The following is a 23,285-nucleotide window of genomic DNA, read 5'->3' on the forward strand; positions in this document are numbered from 1 at the left end:
CTCACGACTGTAATCCCAGCATTTTGGGAGGCCGAGGCGGGCAGATCATGAGGTCAGGAGATCGAGACCATCCTGGCTAACATGGTGAAACTCCGCCTCTACTAAAAATACAAAAAATTAGCTGGGCATGGTGGCACATGCCTGTAGTCCCAGCTACTTGGGAGGCTGAGGCAGGAGAATCACTTGAACCCAGGAGGTGGAGGTTGCAGTGAGCCAAGATCACCACTGCACTCCAGCCTGGGTGACACAGCAAGACTCCATCTCAAAAGAAAAAAAAAGTAGCTCACAAATCCCCCCAGGTCTGATACCTGGTAGATCATTCCATAGTTCACAGCCATCATTGATGCAGACTACCAGGACTTCTGACTCCTTTGTGTCTGTGTCTGTGGATGGACAGGGCTGTGTGGCCTGGGCCTGTCAGTCTGACCCCCTCTCCTCATTTCTGTCATTAGCCAGTGCAGTGAAGAAAGCTGCTCAGGGCTGGACAGGAGATGGATGGGTGGCCTCCGACCTGCAGCAGAGTGGGGACAGTGCAGGGGGCCTCTCATCGTAGAGAATAAAACAGGACAAGGCTGTATATGAAAATGCCTTTGTAAAGCATAAAAACACTATGTGACTTTGAGATATGCTACCCTGAACAAGTCTTCATCAGTTGCAAAAGTTAGCTCTGTCTGGCATGTATTTGGATGGGAGGCTATTCAGGAGTACAATAGGTAAGGCAAAAATGTATTCATATACAGATGTGATTAAGTCGTCATTATTATGAAATGCCAGTGGTGGGCCCTTAGAGCCCATGATAAGTGTTGATGAAGGTAAAAGCAGCTGTTTCAGGATAAGGCATTTTCCTCCATACCTTTCCAATCATGTTGGGCGGTCATCTACTAAGCACAAGTCTGGTCCGGTTGGAATCCAACTGAATCTAGGAAATGAATGAACAAAATACTGCAAAGAAAAACATGTTTTCCCAACAAAAACCAGGCAGGAATTTTATCAAGGAAATAACCATAAAACTTCTTGTATAAATCCGATTTGAGCTTCAATGACAGTGATGAGAATGAGTTAGCATCTCTTGGGCTTCACGAGGTACCTTTTACCTAAGGACTCTCCATAGCCCACCTTGCTTTATTGATTGGTTCTCCCGTGACCCAGCTGAAGCGCATCAAAGGTGTTTGCTGTTCCCTAAATGTGTACACATCACAGAAGGGGAGACACGGCCTGTGAGCTGCCAGTCTCACCTCAGCTAGCCCCATAGGCAGCCCTTCCCCTTTGTCCCACTTGGGCAGAGCTTCAGGAGCTCTCCAGGGATATTCCATGGAAGGACACAGACCCACAGGGAGAAAGGCTGCCATGTAGGAGGTGATCTGTGCAGGTGATGATGCCACAGACACTGGCTGTTCCTTTTCAGCTCACGCCCCGGTGCTCCAACACAAAGCTGAAAGGAGAAAACACACAACTTCTCTCGTATGTTCTTGTTTGTTTGTTTGTTTGTTTGAGACAGGGTCTTGCTCTGTTGCCCAGGCTGAGTGCAATGGTGCCATCATGGCTTACTACAGCCTCGACCTCCTGGGCTCAAGAGGTCCTCCCACCTCAGCCTCCCAAGTAGCTGGAACCACAGACAGGTGCCACCGCATCTGGTTAATTTTTTTTATTTTTTGCAGAGATTGGATCTGATATGTTGCCCAGCCTGGTCTCGAACTCCCGGGCTCAGGCGATCCCTGAGCCTTGGCCTTCCAAAGTGGTGGGATTACAGGTGTGAGCTACCACATCCAGCCTTATGTCGTCCATTATATACTTGAAATTCAAACTCACCCTCATTTTACATTTTCCAGCTATAAAATCCTATGTGCCTTCGCGGTTATCTTATAAGCCTTGTGTTCTATGCTTGTGTTTGTAGCTAAATTTGCTTCTCCAGTGGGGTTTTTTATTTCTGGTACCTAGGAATATGTATCTGGGAAGAGTTAATGAGAAAAAAGTGCAGTTTTTTTTAAAAAAATAGACTTTATTTATTTTATTTTTTTTTTAGAGACAGGGTCTCACTTTGTTGCCCAGGCTGGAGTGCAGTGGCTATTCATAGGCGTGATCATAGCACACTACAGCATTGAACTCCTGGGCTCAAGCAGTCCTCCCATCTCAGCTTCCTGAGTAGCTGAGACTACAGGCAAGCACCACCACATCTGTCTAGACTTTATTTATTTATTTATTTTTTTGAGATGGAGTCTCGCTCTGTTGCCCAGGCTGGAGTGCAGTGGCTTGATCTCGGCTCTCTGCAACCTCCACCCCCCTAGTTCAAGCAATTCCCCTGCCTCAGCCTCCCGAGTAGCTGGGATTACAGGCACACGCCACCACGCTCAGCTAATTTTTTTGTATTTTTAGTAGAGACAGGGTTTCACCATGTTGGCCAGACTGGTCTCGAACTCCTGACCTCAGGCAAACCACTCGCCTCGGCCTCCCAGTGTGCTGGGATTACAGGCATGAGCCCCTGCGCCTGGCCTAGACTTTATTTTTTAGATTGGTTTTAGGTTCACAGCGAAATTGAATGGAAAGTACAGACAGAGATTTCCCATATATCCCCTGCCTTCAAGGTTATGCATGCATAGCCTTCTCCATACATGCAAATGTTTAACTAACAAAGGCAAGATTGCCTTTTTTCATTACAAAACTGAAAACATATCCATTAAAAATATTGAAAATTCAGAAAAATAAAAAGAAAAAATAGAGAAAAAAATTACCTGTGGTTCTATCACCCATAAACAACATTTTGATGTATTTCTTTTTTTTTTTTTTTGGTGGACTCTCACTGTGTCACCCAGGCTGGAGTGCAGTGGCGCAGTCTCAGCTCACTGCAAGCTCCGCCTCCCGGGTTCACGCCATTCTCCTGCCTCAGCCTCTCCGAGTAGCTGGGACTACAGGCGCCCGCCACCACGCCCGGCTAATTTTTTGTATTTTCAGTAGAGACAGGGTTTCACCGTGTTAGCCAGGATGGTCTCTATCTCCTGACCTCGTGATCCACCTGCCTCGGCCTCCCAAAGTGCTGGGATTACAGGTGTGAGCCATTGCGCCCGGCCGATGTGTTTCTTTCTCTATAATTTATGTGTGTGTGTGTGTGTGTGTGTGTGTGTGTGTGTGTACTATTTTTTTTTTTTTTTTTGAGGCAGGCTTTCACTCTGTTGCCCAGGCTAGAGTGCAGTGGCACAATCAGAGCTCACTGCAGCCTCAACTTCTTGGTCTCAGTGATCCTCCTGCCTCAGCCTCCCTAGTAGCTGAGACTACTGGCACAAGCCACCACAATGCCCAGCTGATTTTTTTTCGGAGAGACAGGGTTTCGCCATGTTGCCTGGGCTACTCTCAAACTCCTGAGCTCAAGCGATCCTCCCACCTTAGCCTCCCAAAGTGCTAGGATTACAGGCATGAGCCACCATACCTGGCCTCATATTTTTCTTTGTATTTTTAATATCTAATTTTCTCTTACCCCCCACTCCAGTTTTATAAAATAATGTTACATAAACTTTACTTAAACACTGTTTTTCAAAATGGTTGCATAATATGGCATCATGTAGATTATGCCATACTTTAACTGTGCCTAATCTTATTAATAATACTTGGATGGCCATCTTTGACTTAAATTTATGAGTCTAGCCATCATGTCCTTGGCTTAACTTCATAGACATAGACTCACTGATTCAAATGGTATAAACATTTTTAAGTCTCTTAATATACAATCCATTAATATTTCCAAAAAATATATGAAAACTGAGCAGGATTACTGAGAACCAAAGAAATACACATAATGAGGTAACATTGTCACCTATCATAATGGCAAAGATTTAAAAGACAATGCCCAGTGTTGATAAAGATAAGGAGATTTATGTTCTTTTATAGATACATTGGTAGGAGCACAAATTGGCTATTTAAAAGTATATATATACAAACAACACATGAATATATTCTTGTAAAAATTCAATTAATATAGAAATATACAGAGTAAAAGTTGAGGTCAGGCATGGTGGCTCACGCTTGTAATCCCAGCACTTTGGGAGGCCAAGGTGGGCAGATCACCTGAGGTCGGGAGTTCGAGACCAGCCTGACCACCATGTGGAAACCCTATCTCTACTAAAAATACAAAATTAGCCGGGCGTGGTGGTGCATGCCTGTAATCCCAGCTACTTGGGAGGCTAAGGCAGGAGAATCGCTTGAACGTGGGAGGCAGAGGTTGTGGTGAGCCGAGATCACGCCATTGCACTCCAGCCTGGGCAACGAGAGCTAAACTCCATCTCAAAAAAAAAAAAAAAGTTGAAGGTTCTGCTTCAGTCCCTCCTCTCTACCCCCAATCAGTTGGTACATTTCTGGAGGACAGTTAGAAAAGAAGTAGAACAGTTTAACATAGTCTTAGCCTTTGATGCAATATTTTCACTTCTAGAAATGTAGTCCCCAAAGATGTATGTAGGAGTGTTAATCCCAATATTATTCATAATAACAATAGCTACAACTTATCAGCAATAACTAAGTGCCAGGAACTGTTCTAAAAATATAACATGTGTTAACTTATTGGATGCAGATGTGAATTCCACAATAACCATAGATATTATGGTTATGCCCATTTTACTGATGAGAAAACTGAGGTATGGAGAGGTCACCAAGCTAGCCAAGTGGCTCTAGGGATTCAAGTCTAGGCAGTCTGACTTGTGGGTCTATGTTCTCCATCTCTGTAGTATCTTGTCTATGCTATTTTTTTTTTTTGAGACGGAGTCTCGCTGTCGCCCAGGTTGGAGTGCAGTGGAGTGATCTTGGCTCACTGCAGGCTCCGCCTCCCGGGGTTTACGCCATTCTCCTGCCTCAGCCTCCCGAGTAGCTGGGACTACAGGCGCCCACCACCTCGCTCGGCTAATTTTTTGTATTTTTAGTAGAGACGGGGTTTCACCGTGTTAGCCAGGATGGTCTCGATCTCCTGACCTCGTGATCCGCCCACCTCGGCCTCCCAAAGTGCTGGGATTACAGGCGTGAGCCACCGCGCCAGGCCTGTCTATGCTTCTATAATAGTGAAAATAGAAGAAGGAATCTATCAAAGGAGAACTTGTTAAGTAAATTAGGGTACATCTATACAATGGAATATTATCAGCTTTCACAATGTTGCTGTAGATTGATATTCATCCACATGAAAGATTAAAAAATGGAGGCATAAAACTGTATATCTATAATACCATTTTTGTTTTTTTCAATATATATATATAATTACGAGAAATTATAAACTTCTCTGTACATGGAGAAAAGAGTTTGGCAAAAATGATGAACACCAAAATTTTAACTGATTTTCTGTGGGAGCAGCATTAGAGTGTCTTTCTTTTCCTCTTAATACATTTCTATATTTGGGAAGTAAAATGATCCTACATTACTTTCATCATCTAAGAGATGCAATAAAGCTATTTTTAAAGGATTGTGACAATTGCTACCTCCATCAGTGAATATGAGAGTGCTACTAGCTAATTTTCAAACAGCAAGTATCACTGCTTCATGCACACTTACCCAGATAAAGGGCTGTGGGCAGCACGCCAGCCTCAGCACAGAGATTTCCTGTTTCTCAGCAGCCCAGAGGCAGAGTTTCCATGATTGCATGGGTGTAAACATCTCTGGGCACCCAACCACAGTGGAGTCTGTCTGGATTTCCAGTTTCTGGCCTCAAGATATTTCTGTTCACTGTTGCTTCATTAAACACACTGGTCTCATCTGTTACCCTAGTAGATCTGTCTTCTGGAGCACACAGACTACACGGAACCTCAGAAACAATACCTTGAATAACCCACAAGGGAGATTCAGCAATGTTAGTGGTTCTATGCCCTTCTAATCAATGAATCTATCTACCCGTCTGTCTTTCTGTCTGCATTGATTTTGTTCCATACACAAGCCTCCATGCTAGGTGCTAGAGAGATCTGAAATAAAGTATTGTCTATTGAGGAGACAAAAATCAATATAAATGAAGTGTTTATGTACAATTTATTCAATGGAGTTAGCAAACATCTGGTAACATCTGGCAGTCAGGCACTACTTGGGGACACAAAGAGGGAGCTCACAGTCTAAGAGGGAAGATGCATTGATCACTTCAGAGAGGAAGTGACATTTCAGTTGGATTTTGAAACAGGAATAAGAGTTTGTCAGTGGAAAAATGGGAGAAGGGCTGGTCGGGCCGAGAGAATGTAAGTGCAAAGACACAGAGGCTGGAAGGAACTTGGCCTGTTCAGTGAACACAAAGTCCAGGACAGCTGGACACAGGCAAGTGTTGAGGGTAGTGGCTCCAAAGGAGTTAGATCGAGACCATGTTTGTGAAGAGCTGAGACACCTGAACCTTCTAGTCCACAGGAAGCTAGCAAAGACTTTGATTCCATAGAGGGGCATAAGCAGAGCTAGCTACATTTTAGAAGATTAATACCAGTGACAATGTCATTGAGAAAATGGAAACAATCAAAAGAAAACTTCCACCAGTTCCCATCACATTTATCCACCTGCCTGCACTGGTGTACCTCCACTGCTCTTCCTCTTGCTGCATGGTTGAACTGAGCGTTCCCCTGTCTAAAGTCAATCCCTCCTTGTGTGCACTAGATTTCTTCCCCTCCTTCCTACTCAAGCACATGGCTCCAGAAATTCTCCCCCTCTTGCCTACATTAACATATTTCATCTTTCTGCAGCATCATTGTTATCAGCCTACAAATATGCTGTTATTCCTATCTTGAAAAACTCATTGACCCCATTTTCTCTTTCAGCACTGTCTCATTTCTGTCCTCTTTACAAAACTCCTTGAAAGAGTTGTCAAATTCAATGTCACCTAATCCTCTTGCCCTTTCCCTTAAATCCACGTCAATCAGGCTTTTTTCTCCTGTACTCCACCAAAACTGTTGATCAAGATTCCCAGTGACTCCACATTACTAATTCAAATGGCCAATTTACAGTCCCTTTGTGACTTGGCCTCTCCCTCCTCCTAGAAACATTTACTTCACTTGGTTGCCAGGACCTCGCACACCCCTAGGTTTCCCCCTGCCTCTCTGACTGCTCCTTCTCAGTTGCCTTGGTTGACTCCAGCTCATGCCCCCAGCCTCTTCATGTCCCTGTGTCCCAGAACTTGGACCTTGGCCCTCCTCCCTTCTCTGTCTACATTTACTCCCTTCGTGACTTCATCCAGCCACATGCTGACCACCCTCAATTTTATATTTCTAGCCCAGATCTCCCCGACTGAACCCCAGGCTTATTTCTACAATTGCTTTCTGTTTGTTTTTTGTTTGTTTGCTTGTTTTGTTTTTTGAGACAGAGTCTTGCTGTGTCACCCAGGCTGGAGTGCTGTGGTGCGATCTTGGCTCACTGCAACCTCCAACTTCTGGATTCAAACAATTCTCCTGCCTCAGCCTCCCAAGTAGCTGGGACTACAGATGCCCGCCACCGCACTCGGCTAATTTTTGTATTTTTTTAAGTAGAGACAAGGTTTCACTATGTTGGCCAGGCTGGTCTTGAACTCCTGACCTCGTGATCCACCTGCCTCTGCCTCCCAAAGTGCTGGGATTATAGGCATGAGCCACTGCACCCAGCCTCCAATTGCTTTCTTGACATCTTGACATTTAGATGTCTGTCTAGTACTGATATCAAATTTAACATATCCAGGGTATCGTTGTAGTGTCCCTGTTGGTTAAAATATCAATTCCACCAGTTTAATTATTATGATTATGACTTTTTTTTTTAGACGGAGTCTCGCTCTCTCGCCCAGGCTGGAGGGCAGTGGTGTGATCTCGGCTCACTGCAACCTCCGCCCCCCGGGTTCACGCCATTCTCCTGCCTCAGCCTCCCGAGTAGCTGGCACTATAGGCGCCCGCCACCACGCCCGGCTAATTTTTTGTATTTTCAGTAGAGACAGGGTTGCACCGTGTTAGCCAGGATGGTGACCTGTGATCCCCCCGCCTCGGCCTCCCAAAGTGCTGGGATTACAGGTGTGAGCCACCGTGCCCTGCCCAGTTTAATGATTATTATTAGTTAGAAAGCAAGTGATGTAGTTGGAGTATAGCGTACTTTGATGCTTTGTGGGAATAAAATAGCTTTAGGCAGTCTTTCCTGAAATAGCTCCCTCCTTCTCCCCAACCGCTCTCTCCAGTTTCCAACCCTTTGTTGTGCTTTCTCTTCACAGCAGGTATCACACACTGAAAATATATTTGTTTATTCTCTGCTTTCCCTGCTAGACTGCCTGTTCCAGGAGGGCAGACTATGCTGATCTTGCTCACTCCATGAGCCCAGAAGAAGGCCCAACACACAGCAGGTGCTCAATAAATAGTTGAACAATGAATGTGTAATCTGATTTTTCCAAGAGTTAGGTAAGGCAATGCTTTTTTTTTTCTTTTTCTTTTTTTTCTTAAGACAGAGTTTCCCTCTGTCGCCCAGGCTGGAGTGCAATGGGACAATCTCAGCTCACTGCAACCTCCACCTCCCGGGTTCAAGTGATTCCCCTGCCCCAGCCTCCCAAGTAGCTGGGATTACAGGTGCATGCTACCACACCCAGCTAATTTTTTGTATTTTTAGTAGAGATGGGGTTTCACCATGTTGGCCAGGCTGGTCTCAAACTGTTGACCTCAGGTGATCCACTCGCCCTGGCCTCCCAAAGTGCTGGGATTACAGGCATGAGCTACCGTGGCCGGCCTGAATTTGCTTTTTTTTTTGAGATGGAATCTCGCTCTGTCACCCAGGCTGGAGTGCAATGGGGCGATCTCGGCTCATGGCAACCTCCGCCTCCCAGGATCAAGTGATTCTCCTGCCTTAGCCTCCCAAGTAGCTGGGATTACAGGCGCCTGCCACCACGCCCAGCTAATTTTGTACTTTTGGTAGAGACAGGGTTTCTCCATGTTGGTTAGGCTGGTCTCAAACTCCCAACCTCAGGTGATCCGCCTGCCTCGGCCTCCCAAAGTGCTGGGATTACAGGCGTGAGCCACTGTGCCCTGCCGAAATTGCTATTTTTAGAAGTGCCTTGGGTGATTCTGTTGCCCTTAGTCACTAGAAAAGTCACTCCGAATCAGACAAAGCTTGGTTTGACCCCAGTCTGTCACTTACGAGCTGCATGACCATAGGGAAGTAGCTTCTTCTCTGATCTTGTTTCCTTATCTGTAGACAATAGGCATGACCACATTCTCATGGAGCTGTTATGACACATTAATTAAATTAATGGATGTAGAGTTCTTGGCATAATGCCAGTTGTTCAGGCGGCTGCCACTACGATATTATTATTTTATTGTTATGCCCAAGCAGGAGAAGATTTTTCTCCCTGTAAGATCACTCTGGGAATCTCCTCAAAGTGGGGTTCTGAGACCAGCAGCATCAGCATTACCTGGGAGCTGGTTTAAAATGGAGAATCTCTGCCCCACCCCAGATCTACTGAATTGAAATCTGCACTTTAACGAGACCGCATTGAATGTTTGCACATTCACATTTAAAAAGGACTGTTCAAAGTCACATGTACTGTTTTCTTCCTGTCTCTAATTTCAGGAGTCTGCCCAGGAGGTTCATGAGCCCTGGCATCCCAGAATCTGAATCCTTCCTCAGCGACAGTGGCTCTTCACCCTTCTAAGTGCACAGGAGGAAGCCCAGCTCATTCTGGGTGCACTTCCAGCTGAGGAAATAAGGAGGAGGAATTCCTGAAGCCCTGAACAAGTGCCTGGGGTGGATCCAAACTCCATCTTGCTTTCTCCTCAGCCCCAGATCTGCTCCCACCTAGCAAACGCTTGTATGGAAGGCAAGAGAAACTCATCCCCTCCAGAGCTGGATAGAGACTTCCTGTTGCCCTGGAATCAGGTCCCCAGCTCCAGCCCTACAGACCCCGAATGGTTTGGTGATGAGCACATCCAGGCAAAGAGGGCCAGAGTGGAGACCATCGTCCGAGGCATGTGTCTCTCCCCGAATCCTCTGGTGCCAGGCAGTGTGCAAGCTGGGGACAGCCCACGCTGCCCAGAGAAGGCCCGAGGGAGGAAGAGGAAGCAGAGCCTTCCCACACAGCAAGGCCTCCTGATGCCAGCCGCTGCCCAGGACCAGGGCAACAAGAAGGGGGGCCCTCGTGTAAGAGAACAACTTCACCTGCTGAAGCAACAGCTAAGACATCTGCAAGAGCACATCCTACAGGCTGCCAAGCCCAGGGACACAGCTCAGGGGCCAGGAGGCTGTGGCACGGGGAAAGGCCCTCTGAGTGCAAAGCAGGGGAATGGCTGTGGGCCTCGTCCCTGGGCTGTGGACAGTGACCACCAGCAAGGTTCCAGCAAGGACCTCTCTGGGGCAGAAAAACACCAAGAGTCTGAGGAGCCCAGGTTCCTTCCTTCTGGAGCACCAGCTTCGCTGGAGATTCTGAGGAAAGAGCTGACCAGGGCAGTGTCCCAGGCTGTGGACTCGGTATTACAAAAGGTACTGTTGGATCCACCAGGCCGCCTGACTCAGCTGGGCAGAAGCTTCCAGGGGCAGGTGCCAGAGGGTAGAAGCGAGCTCTCACCTCCTGTGGGAGGGGCCTGTAAAGATCCACTTGCTTTGGCTTCCTTGCCCAGGAGGGTCCAGCTACAAGCTGGGGTCCCAGTAGGAAACTTATCACTGGCCAAGCCTCTAGATTCTCCTAGGTACCCCATCCCTCCAAGAATGATCCCCAAACCCTGTCAGGATCCCCCAGCAAACTGTCCCTTGACTGCACCTTCCCACGTCCAGGAAAGTCAGATTCTTAGCCAGCTACTGGGTCATGGATGCAACAATGACCATTGGAGTAGCAGTCCTCCCCAGGACTCATCTTCCCAGAGGCACCCCTCCTCAGAGCCTGCCCTACGACCTTGGAGAACTACTAAACCGCAACCATTGGTCCTGAGCCAGCATCAGTGTCCCCTGCCTTTCACCTCTGCCCATCTGGAAAGTCTACCCCTTCTTCCCTCGGTGAAGATGGAACAGAGAGGCCTGCATGCTGTCACGGAGGCACTGCCTTTCTCTTCGGTCCACATATCCTTTAATAGCAATTGAAGTTCTCATTGTTGGCCAGGTGCAGTGTGGCTCATGCTTGTAATCCCAGTGCTTTGGGAGGCCAAGGTGGGAGGATTACTTCAGGACAGGTGTTCAAGACTAGCCTGCACAACATAGCTAGACCCCATCTCTAAAAATAAAAAATTATCTGCACATGATGGCCCACACCTGTAGTCCTAGCTACTCAGGAGGCGGAGGCACGAGGATTGCCTGAGCCCAGGAGTTTGAGGTTACAGTGAGCTATGATTGCACCACTGCACTCCAGCTGGGCAACAGAGAGAGACAATGTCTCAATAAATAAATTAAAATATCATTGACACTGTGCAGAGAAACAAGAAAACTGAAAGTTGAAGAGGAGCTGGGGGACAGATCACTCAGGGTCTTCTTAATGTTGCTCTGGGCCTTCAGCTTAAAGTGGTGACCACATTCTGGAATTTAAGGACCTGGGAAGGTTCACTTACCTTCTTCTATGACCCATCGGGTTCTGCCACTTGACTTATTCCTTTGGGTCTAAAAGGGTTTTGTTTTGAGGCTCAAATAGGCTTCTGAAATACAGTGAATACCCTAAGAAAGAAAGAATCCATAATTTGGTTGTCAGCTGCCCATACACTTAGGAGGAGAGGGTCAAAGGAATGACGTCATCTGAGGTATGGCCTCCCCAACCCCATAGCTCTACAAGCAAAAATCCTGTATTGTGTAGATAATTCCTGGGGAGCAGATGAGGGACCAGAAACTGGTCCCAGAGGGCCAGATGGAAAAGGAGTTTTCCTCGGGGATTAAACCCAGAGGGGTGGCTGGAAACGGCCAGAAGTCTTCAGTTTAAGGAACAACTTCCAAGGTGCAATGGAGTGCCTGGAGACTAGGGGCTGGGCATATGAAGGGAGAGGAGGCTCCCCATGAGGAGGCCCGAGTGGCCCAGGCTGATCTGCAGGGCTCTGGATCTTATTGCATCATCTTTGCAACCCTTAAGTAGACGCTACTCTCTTAATGTATTTCCCAGAGTAACCCTCAGGATATTAATAATTGTTGAATTAGAAGAAAAAGTACCTTGGGGAAATACTGAGATAGTTTCTTTTCTGCAGGAATTCTCAAGAGCCTTTAACATGAGTAAATGGAAGCCCTAAGAGGAGAATGTATACAGCCCCAAACCCATATGACCCATAGAATAATCCACTTCTAACAAGCATCTTGCAGAACTTCAGTTCTTGAGAATATATTTTGGATGTTGCTTTTTAAGATAAATGTGCTTACGCTGCTGCTTCTTGTGTGCAGCTTTGAGGCGAATCTCCAGAAGCTGATGAGTCTGTGGAGTTGCATATCCAGTGGGAATAGTCGTGTCCTTTGCCTGGCAACTGCTGTGAGGGCAGCAGGATGGGGTGGGACCAGTTCATTACCATGCCAGAACCTGTCTTTGTGTCCTAAATGTCATGAGCACCCCCTGCCGGTCAAAAGTGTTGGAAACACCCCAAAGCTTTCCTGGAAGTCAACGAGCAACTGTAAAAGCAATGCTGAGAACACTTCACTTGCCACCACTCTTGGAGGCAGAGATTCCACCACAGACAGATTTTCTTTATAAGAAAGGCTACCTGTCTGGGCCTCTGATAACCACTAGTTGACTCTCCATTAAATTCAGACAGCTGCAAAAACACCTCAGACAGACGGTCTCCCAGAATTTGCTATTTGTTGAGCACCTACATGTGCCTGTTCCTGCCCCCTAAATTGGGGATTGGGCTCAGAGAGCTTCTGGAGGTTTGGGGCCTATCCTAAGAAATACCTAAGCCAGGACTGGCTGCATGGGTGAAGTACTTGATTATCTTTGGAATGACTTGGGGTCCCCTGGCAGCACCCTGGCCCCTCAACTCTTCCCTCATTCCTGCTGCCTATAGTCCAAGACCAGAGATTTATTCCTGTGGGCCATGAAAGCCACCTGAGAGCAAGCTGCTTTACAGCATAAAAAGAACGTTCACGTTCACATGATATCCTGTGACATAGGTAGGGCAGATGTGAAGATCATGAGGGGAGCATTGACAGAACACCTTCTCGGTGGCAGGCTACCAGCACTTCACACATATGTGCCCACTACCACTTAGCTACAATTCTGAAATCCATAAAGCTTTGAAAAGCCCTATGATTTCCCCGCCTCCCCAAGAATGATGTAATCTTTTTTTTTCGGTAGCAAAACCTGGCCTGCACTTATTGGAGGCTATTAATAGATTTTATCCCACTTAGTATAGTCATACATTTTGCTGCAGAAATGTTAATGTAGTGGATTATAGACTGTCTCAGCTGTGGATGTTAATGTGTGGTACACACATCATATTATCTTTATAAGCTAACAAATTCTGAAATCCGAACTCCATTTGGCCCAGCATTTCAGGTAAGAGGTTTAGACCTATATTATCTCACCGTTCTCAAGCATCCACTCTAAGATTGGGTATCCGAGAAGCAGAGACAGAGAAGGGAGCTAACTCACCCAAAGTCCCAAGACACACTAATAAGCAACCAGGATTCAAACCCGGGATCTGATGGCCAAGTACGAGCTTTAACCACTATACTCCACATCTTAGCAATGAGGCTCAGAGCAGTTAAGTGGCTTGCCCAAGGTCACACAGCTAATAGGTGGCAAAATCAGTGTCTGAAACTGGGCCTTTAGAGTCCCAATCCAGGATTCTCTCCACAGCATTTGTGGATCTGTAGGAAGGATAAGTAGGGCTGATGGGGCAGCAGGGAGGGTTCTCCTGTGCAGCAACTAGGTGCCTGGGCCACCTATAACCATAGTCGGTTAGTCTGGTTTCTTTTGGTTAAACAGATTCATCCTATGTGGAAGTCTTAACTGTCTTAAGCTACAGCTCTCGGATCTGAGATCCCAGGTTACTCTGTGTAATGCTTCTCACCCAGCCTAAGGACTGTCCCTAAAAATGCAAAGCATATTTGTGTAAGAATCTTTTTTTCATTTCCATCCTGCCCCAGTGCTAAGCAGTCACATCACAACTCTCCGACTCTTGTTAAAGGGGAAGTAATCTGTCTGTTCCCAGAGTGAGGTATAGTTTGGAATCTAATTTCCATATATGTGTATGGATTAAGGTTGACCGTTCACTCACTTACTCCTTCACACAACAAATATTTATTGAGCACCTACTATGTTCCTAGCACTGGGCTAGGCACAAAGATGAAAAGATAAGGTCCTCACTCTCAAGGAGCTCACAGTCTAGACAAGGAGACAAACATGCAGTAAAAATTCCAGTAAGGTCATCACTGCAACAGTTTGTACAAAGAGTCTTCATAGCCCAGGGTAAGGAAGGCCTAATTTGGCAAGGAAGGGTTTAACAGAGGCGGGAGCTTCTGAGCTGAGACCTGAAGGATGAAGGATAGTTCTGCCAGGCAAATGGAGAGCGGGTGCCGCCCAATCATTCAAGCTTCTTGAGCAAGAGCAAAATATGAGCTGGTACTCAGCCCGCTTAGATGTTTGCTGGTTATAAAGGCAACACTGCGAAGGCAATGATAAGAGTGACAGCCAGAATGGGGACCACCTAGTTTACTCTTCTTTACAGCTGAGGAAACTGAGGCAGAGAGGGGAAATAAATCTCTGCCTGGGGCTTTGAAATGGTTTATCTGGGATAGAAATGCCATCTCTTCCCATCCCACTCGGACAACACACACGCACACACACACACATACACACACACACACACACACACACCAAACTATTTGACATCTATACTACATAACTTTTCCACATCGAGATGATTTTTACATTCTGCGACTTAACTGTGCATATATGTCATCCAGCTTATTTGACCAGAGTTTCCAGAGACAGAAAAATGGTGCAAATACACAATTCCAAACAAAAAAACAAAATGAAATCAAATAGAAACCACAGGAACAAGGAATTCACTAGTTAATTGATAAACTGGCATTTTAAAGTATTCATTTTCCTTGACACTGAGATAAATCCAGGAAGGTCTAAACCCTGGTCACTTGAAGAAGGCCAAACTAATGTTTTTCTTCACACGATATCCCAGCTCCAACCTCCTGAAGGCTTATTTTCCTGATGTTCAGGTAAAGTCACTCAACTAAATGGCAGCTTCTGCAGAACTCCCAAGTGGCAGTGTGTTTCGCCTGGTTGTGAGGCAAGTCCTAGGTCGTCATATGTGCACTTCAAGCTCCCCTTAGTGTTGTTGATGGAAGCGGTGCAATGTCCAGTTCTGGGCTGAGACTACCCAAATAACCATGAATAACTTTAGGCTAGAAAGGTTGGCTGTCTAAATTCTTAAGATACTGAGCTGTAGATAATCCCCAAAACAGAAACACATGGGCAGGAAAAGTAGAGGGAAACAGAAACACTAGTTAGTGGCCTTTTTGGCTAGTTTTCTGCCTTGGCTGGGGACACTATGAAAAAGAAAATACAGGCCGGGCGCAGTGGCCTCTAATCCCAGCACTTTGGGAGGCCAAGGTGGGCAGATGACCTGAGGTCAGGAGTTCGAGAGCAGCCTGACCAACATGGTAAAACCCCGTCTCTACTAAAAATACAAAAACTAGCTGGCGTGGTGGCGCGTGCCTGTAATCCCAGCTACTCGGAGGCTGAGGCAGGAGAATCACTTGAACCCGGGAGGCGGATGTTGCAGTGAACAGAGATCGCACCACTGCACTCCAGCCTGGGCGACAGAGCGAGACTCCATCTCAAAAAAAACACACAAAAACAAACAAACAAACAAACAAACAAAAAATATATATAGAGAGAGTGGGAGAGACAGAGTGTCAGACACTGTCAAATTTATGTTCAAATTGCTATAGTTCAAAACTGAGTGAAAGTACATACAGATGAAGTGTGACAATAAGGAAAATCAAACCAGTTGTTGGGACCAGACCTCTCCTGTTCCCATAAAAGGTTTCTGAGGGCTTCCTTCACCTTGGGTGTTGGGTTAGGGGCTGTTAATACTTACGGTCTACATCATTCAAGCTTTTCTTTCCCTCATATTCAGTTGGTTGGTTGATCCCTGAAGCAACCTCTGATTTTGATTTCAATTCATTCCACAATTCAAAGTTGCTAATAAACTGCTCCTTGACCTACACCTTGCCCTTCTCTTGGCCCTTTATCCAGGTGGAAGGCCACAGGCCTGCCATGCAGTCCACCTGGGTGCAGCAAAATCTGGTACCACACTGGTCTTGACCCCTAAGTCCCACTCAAACACCACAAAAAGTTTTTCATGGGTAAAACAACCCTCATAAATCTAGCATATCAAAAAAAAGTTATGTTCTAATGGGCACTGTAGCTAATTTAGATTTTTCTGAGTATAACTAAATAGGCTTGGAAAATAGCGGTGGCTTCGCTTCTTTTTTTTAAAGGAAGCCCCTGTTAATGCTGGTTAAAGCCATGTATATGAACCCCTATACTGAGCTGGAAGCAGACAGTTCTAATTCTGAGCACTTCGTGGCAAATGTCTGACTGGATGGACCTCTTGTTTGTACAGTTCAACCGCTGCATTACCTCCCAGATGATCAAGTGGTTCAGCAACTTTCGTGAGTTTTATTACATCCAAATGGAAAAATCTGCCCGGCAAGCAATTTCAGATGGTGTCACAAATCCCAAAATGCTGGTGGTTCTCCGCAATTCAGAACTTTTTCGAGCTCTCAATATGCACTATAACAAGGGAAATGACTTTGAGGTAAGACCATGTACTGCGTTCCCATGAGATCTGATGAGTGTCTTCCCTACGTGATTCGAGTTGTAGGAAAGATCCCCCTTCTGTGTCTCCTTAAGTTACTGAGAGCCAGGGCAGCCTGGGCCAATCTCTGTAACATCCACAAAGATTACAGCCTCAACAGCTTCACTTAGGCAACAGGTGGAAGCAGCAAACTGAGTCTACAGCCAGTCTTCATTCTGAAGCTTAGTGAGAGGTCTGCCAGGTGTTACATCTTAGACTGAATACCCCCCTGTCATTATCAAGTTACATAACTTACTGACCTTTTTGCCTTAGTGCAGGAGGCTCAGGACTGAATGCTGAGCTCAGTTGTGGCACCTAGTCTTGGCCTAGGTTTTCTCAACAATTTCTACGCTTTTCATGATTTGATTCTTATCTGTATTTTCCCTTGAAAATGTATCAGTGGGCCTTCCATAGCAAGTCACCTCAAATCCTTCCTGGAAATAACAATAAACGACACTCAAGCTCAGTCCCTCGGGGATCCCTATGAAGGCACACTGGTGGCACCTCAGAGGTAAAGCATCAGTGAAGGGTGAGCCTAGGTGTCACTGGTGCACATTCCTAATCAAGAGACGCGTGTTGCCTCATGCACAGCTGACAGCTGTTAGACTGGCATCTGATTCTGCAGGTGCCAGGTATATCTGGTCACAGATTACACTTCCCTTTTCTTGATTTCTCCCTTGACTGTGATCACAAAGAGTGGTTTATTGATACCTCCAAAAAATACAAGAACTGTGGTCATCCACTGGTTGACTGGTCAGTCAGAATATGTTTGGAAAGCTAAGACTACCTGTGGGGAAAATTGTCCATGTCTCCCTTTCTGAGGGTCAAGGGGTCAGGGCCAGTATGGGACAGGCAGCACTGCTGCATCTTTCCACATAGGGTGGTCATTTGACCTGCAGTGGCAGCAAGCCCCAGGCCAAGCTGGGTCTGGAGCTTGGCAGTGGGGCAACCCATCATTCATGGTGCCAGTCTGGGTTAGGATTCTAGAACAGCACCCCCGTCAACCAACTCTGAAAGCAGGAGTGTAAGCTCTTCAGACCCAGCCCTAAAAGGCAGTGGAATGAGGTATGACAGTCAGAAGCTTGGGGGCACTCCTTTCCACAGTTAGTACTAGGGAAAATAATACCAAAGTCTCTTTGAGCCACAGATTTACTTTCAGTAAGATTTTCTGACCTGCTTAGTAAAAAGTCACCCATTAGCGGGATCAGCTCCTCCTACAAATGAAGTGTCCTTAATTCACCTTCTCCCAGGGCTTTCTCATTGGAGCTGTCTTATCAAGGTTTGTGTCTGATGAGGGAGCAGAGGATTCCTAGGGTTGCAGAATCAGGGGCCAGTAGAGCAGGGATGCTCCTAGCCCACTACCTAAGAAACAGGCAGCATCCGCTAGTGAGGGCTCTGGCACCAGTGCTTCCCAACCTCACGTCTTTTCTTTCTTGTGGGTCTCTTTGGAAATCCAGGTTCCAGATTGCTTCTTGGAAATTGCCAGCTTGACGTTACAGGAGTTCTTCAGGGCTGTCTCCGCAGGGAGAGACTCAGATCCTTCCTGGAAGAAACCCATTTATAAAATTATTTCGAAACTGGACAGTGACATCCCAGAGATATTCAAATCTTCCAGCTATCCCCCGTAGCTGTTTCGGAGTTAAGATCCCACAACGTGAGGAGTGACTGGCTAGGGTTTCCTGGGTTTGTCTTAAAAGGCAATTTAGTTGTAGTCATATAAAAAGGGCACAAGGAAATCTCCTCTACCAAAATAGGCACTATTACCATTTTGATCATTTATTTCCCTTTCCAGAATCATCAGAAATTTAACTATAAAATGTACTAACTATATTGGTGTATTGGTAGTATATTGTAAAAGGAACACAAGTTTCCAATCAGAAGACTTGAAGCTCAACTCCATTGTTTCCAGGTGTTGTGACCCTGGGACCTTCCTGGTATCTCTGTATCTGTAAAATGAGGTTGTTAAGGATTAAAGGACAGTATGTCCTATGCAATGTTATTCACACACAAATGTCAGTTTTTTGAGTCCCTCTTTCAGATAAGGTTATCTTATTTGGGGTTTTTACAAATTGCTGTTTTTAGTCACCTACTTATTAAAGCGCCATCTATTTGCTAGATACTTTCACATACTTTAAGCTTTTCACCCTGAAAAGTAGTTATTACCATCATTTTAAAAATGACCAAACAGAAGCTTTAGAACTGCAAGGTAACTCGCCAAAGCCTATGAGGGTAGGACATCTGGGTTGATAGGGACAGTCAGGAGCCCGGGGGAACCAAGACTTTCTGATGCCCAACCGCATGCTGGACCCATCTCCTGCAGCTAACTCAGGATCTCAAGCAGGACCCCACCCCTAGTAAGCATCCAGCGCTGACAGGGCACCATCACCTGACAACTCCTGCCCAGCACTTAGGAGCACTTCATCGCCCAAGATTTCTGCTGATCATTTCAGCAAACTCAAGACAAACTTTCTGCAGGACTTGAGTGTTGCTGTTTATTCACATTTGTCTGCTGGAAGAGTTTATCAGCTGGATAATGCAAATAGTCTCCAGCTGACCATTGCAATTGGTGCCCCAACCTCATATATGCAGAAGCTGAACTTCAGACTGTGAAAGGTAGAAAGGGCCTTAGGAGATCATCTGGCCCATGCTGCTTAAATGAGGGAGGAAGAACCACAGTTCAGCAGGAGCCTTGCACAGGCTGTGCACAGCTTTGCAGATGATAAATGGCATAACTGGGACAAATGCAGCATCACACAGAAATGGAAATTCTCCCACTCCATAACAAAATTACAGTCCATGGCTGACCTTCCACTGATGAAGGAATTCCTGAAATCAACATTTCCCCCCCTGCTGGCCCAACACAATTGTGACCCAATCTTGAGCATATAGGCAAGACATGTACAAAGCTAAGTAACTGCATCTGTCTTCTAAGCTAGTCAGGATCAAGTCTTTGTAAGCACTGCCAAAGGTACGCGGGGTGGGGTGGGGTGGGGGTAATACACAGCTCGGGCTCTGTAGTCCTGATAAGGGGTGTCTGTGAGTTCATTAGCTTCTATCCTGTCTATATAAAACAAGTTTCATATTCGGCTACTCAACTTCCATAATTTTTCTGGTGGGGTGCTGCTGGAACAGAGGAGATAAAATCCCTAAACTATTACTAGAACTATCAGCATAAAAAGTATGAAAGATGAATTTTCCTTTGAATTTTCTCTTCAAACAGCTGAAAGGAAAAACAAAACAGACTTAGCCCAAACCCATCTTTACAGGCTAAAGGTTAAGTGCCCTCCAATACATCCAATTGCACTCAGAAGATCTTTGCCCTATTTTCACAAAAATGAAGGAATCTGCCAAACCTAAGTTTTAAACACAGGCAAGCATGGAGTGCTCTGAGCAAGAGCAATCAGTTTTCTGTGTCTGGACACAGTAGAAGAACCCTCTATCCAGAGTGACATTACATACCTAAGTTAGACATACAGGGGAAACAAGTTCACATGACTGTCCAATAGAGAGCAGCCCTTCTTCTGTCCCAAACCTGAAATTCATTAGTGTGTCTTTAAAGACTGAGCCAAGTCACCTCCAGGGCAGTGAACCTTGTCTCAGAGACCAATTAGATGAAATGTACAAGCTCAAATTGAAAACATTTGTGTACTGCAATCTTTCCAGGAAGTGTTCTCTAACCACTGAGCTAAACACAGAAGAATGTATAAATATATATGCTCTGCCAACAGAAGAATTCTATTTGATTACAATTTTCTGTTTCTACCAAGTGCGTATCCCTCTCTGTTGGAAACACATGGAGTGTAAGCTGAGTGGGTTATTATTTTAGCAATCATACTTTGCCAAAGATCTGGTCATTTTTTCCACTAAGGTGTATGAAGGCACTATTCTTTTATTTTTTTGAGACAGGGTCTCTCTCACTCAGGCTGGAGCACAGTGCCATGCTCACAGTAGCCTTGATCTCCCAGGATCAAGTGATACTCCCACCTCTGCCTCTCGAGTAGCCAGGACTACAGGCACATGTCACCATGCCCAGCTAATTTTTTAAAGTTTTTCTGTAGCGATGGGGGTCTCACTATGTTGCCCAGGCTGGTCTTGAACTGCTGGGCTCAAGCAATTCTCCCACCTCAGCCTCCCAAAGTGCTGGAATTATAGGCATGAGCCACTGTGCCCGGCCTTGGGTGCTACCCTCTCCTAGATTAGACAAGTTCAAATATTGCATAATTGTCTAATTTTTTCAATGGTGGACTATAGGGTCTGCACTGTGGTTTATGATGATGGCACTACTGAGGAGTTAATGTCCAATTATCAATTAAAAGCAGGTAGTTGATCGGTATCACATGGAGGAAAATGTTCATTAGGAACCTTTATTTCAAACACGGTTTCATATAGTACACAAATCCCAAACCAGACTCAAAATGGTGAGACGCTGAAGGCATCTCCTGGACATGTAAGGGGTACCTAAACAATTTATTTTCCATCAGAGAATGAGCAAAGCATAAACAGCAAACAGCACAGCACTCTTTAATAAAGCTCTACACCCAGCCCTCTTACGTAGGTCCACTTTTAAAATGTTGTCTTTGCTTTCAATGACAAAATATAGAATCCTCAGAAAAAAAAATTTAAAATTGCACTTCCCTAACCTAATTTTACAAGTGTCTTTTGAAAATACATCTTTGGCTGGGCACGATAGCTCATGCCTGTAATCCCAGCACTTTGGAAGGCTGAGGTGGGAGGATCACTTGAGCCCAGGGGTTTGAGACTAGCCTGGGCAATGTGGTGAGGCCCCATCTCTACCAAAAAAGAAAATACAAAAATGAGCCAGTGTAATGGCGTGTGCCTGTAGTCCCAGATACTTGGGAGGCTAAGGTGAGGATCATTTGAGCCCAGGAGGTTGAGGCTGCAGTGAGCTGGCAATCATGCTACCGCACAGCCCTAGGCGATAGAGTGAGACCTTGTCTAAAATAAAAAAAATAAAAAAATAAAAAAAAGAAAGAAAAAGATAAAAAATATTTCTTTTAAAAGTCCTAAAGGCCGGACGCGGTGGCTCACACCTGTAATCCCAGCACTTTGGGAGGCCGAGGCGGGCAGATCACCTGAGGTTGGGAGTTCGAGACCAGCCTGACCAACATGGAGAAACCCCATCTCTACTAAAAATACAAAATTAGTCAGACATGGTGGCATATGCCTGTAAATCCCAGCTACTCGGGATGCTAAGACAGGAGAATCACCTAAGCCCAGGAGGCAGAGGTTGTGGTGAGCCGAGATTGCACCATTGCACTCCAGCCTGGGCAACAAGAGCAAAACTCCGTCTCAAAAAAAGAAAAAAGTCCTTACAAAATTAGCCAACATTTTGGTAACCAGTTTTCTGAAGTCCTAAATAGTCCAGATTTTTGTAATTGATTCTAGTCCTTTGATTTACAGTTTTGATCCTTTGCTCTGTAAAGCAGATCACAGTTTGATAATATATACAATCAAAACAAAACAGAAATTTTAAAAATCCTTTGATGTTTTTACACAAACTGTTAAATATTGCACAGAGTTCACATAAAGCAAGATCATCAGACAAGATAATGAAACAGTGATGGGCATGAAAGAGATACTGAATACTTTAGCTAGAACAATATAGCTCTATCAGGCTGAGGATTATATTCATTTGAATTTGAGTTCTGTACAAGTCTTAACTGCTTTAGGGATTGAACCTTTGGGGTGGATAGAAATGAACTTGTGACAATATGGCAAATATAATGCTTTTCATGAAAGTATTGTATAAAATATTCTTGGTCAGATTTACCACAAGTATACACACATACACCTGTAAAGTACGAGTTCAGATGATCCACTTTTAGAGTATTAATAATGCATGCTGTACCTTTGAAGTAGATCATGGTATCTACATTTACAAAGAGTTACTAAGCACTCACCTGTGGAAGAAGATGATTCATGAAAAGAGTATTTTTCAGGATTAGACAATTCCTACACAAAGAAAAAGCTTTTTTTTTTTGAGATGGAGTCTCGCTCTGTCACCCAGGCTGGAGTGCAGTGATGCGATCTTGGCTTACTGCAGCCTCTACCTTCTGGGTTCAAGTGATCCTTGTGCCTCAGTCTCCCAAGTAACTGGGATTATAGGTGCACACCACCATGCCCAGCTAATATTTGTATTTTTAGTAGAGACGGGGTCTCGCCATGTTGGCCAGGCTGGTCTTAAACTCCTGACCTCAGGTGATCCGCCTGCCTTGGCCTCCAAAAGTGCCAGGATTACAGGCATGAGCCACCACACCTGGCCCTCTTTTCAATAACCTAAGTACTATATATAACCATGTGCCTAAGAGTTGAATGCTCAGTCCTATTTAAAAAAAAAAAAAAAAGCAAAACAGATGCTAGCCTCCAGAGGAAGGGAGTGTCTGATGAAATGTTGAAGGCAGGTGAACAATGAACACAGTAAAGGAACAACCCAAACTGTCACCAGTTTTACATGTCCATCTGCTCACTAGGGGTCTGCTTTTCTTTCATCAAGAGTTTTTCAGGGTGATTTCATTTCTCACGATCTCTTCCCTTCATGCTCAGAAAGTCTTGTTT

At 45.3% G+C, this 23,285-nt stretch overlaps 1 protein-coding gene across 1 annotated transcript; it reads left to right on the top strand.

Annotated features, from left to right (window-relative positions):
- Positions 1–1,375: 1,375 nt before the first annotated feature.
- On the top strand, positions 1,376–20,617 carry PROX2 (prospero homeobox 2). Its single transcript, XM_012498193.2, has 4 exons — positions 1,376–1,461; positions 9,660–10,410; positions 16,476–16,670; positions 18,167–20,617. Exons 1-4 carry the CDS (start codon positions 1,376–1,378, stop codon positions 18,335–18,337), a joined length of 1,203 nt encoding a protein of 400 aa, XP_012353647.2. The 3' UTR covers positions 18,338–20,617.
- Positions 20,618–23,285: the final 2,668 nt, after the last annotated feature.

This window comes from Nomascus leucogenys, chromosome 22a, assembly GCF_006542625.1.
Source record: "Nomascus leucogenys isolate Asia chromosome 22a, Asia_NLE_v1, whole genome shotgun sequence".
Classification (NCBI taxonomy): Eukaryota; Metazoa; Chordata; class Mammalia; order Primates; family Hylobatidae; genus Nomascus; species Nomascus leucogenys.

Coding starts and splice junctions, on each gene's coding strand:
- PROX2 (XM_012498193.2), top strand. CDS start 1,376: ATGCCACAGACACTGGCTGTTCCTTTTCAGCTCACGCCCCGGTGCTCC. Junction 1,462..9,659: donor GAAAACACACAACTTCTCTC/GTATGTTCTTGT, acceptor GAATTCCTGAAG/CCCTGAACAAGTGCCTGGGG. Junction 16,671..18,166: donor ACAAGGGAAATGACTTTGAG/GTAAGACCATGT, acceptor TTGGAAATCCAG/GTTCCAGATTGCTTCTTGGA.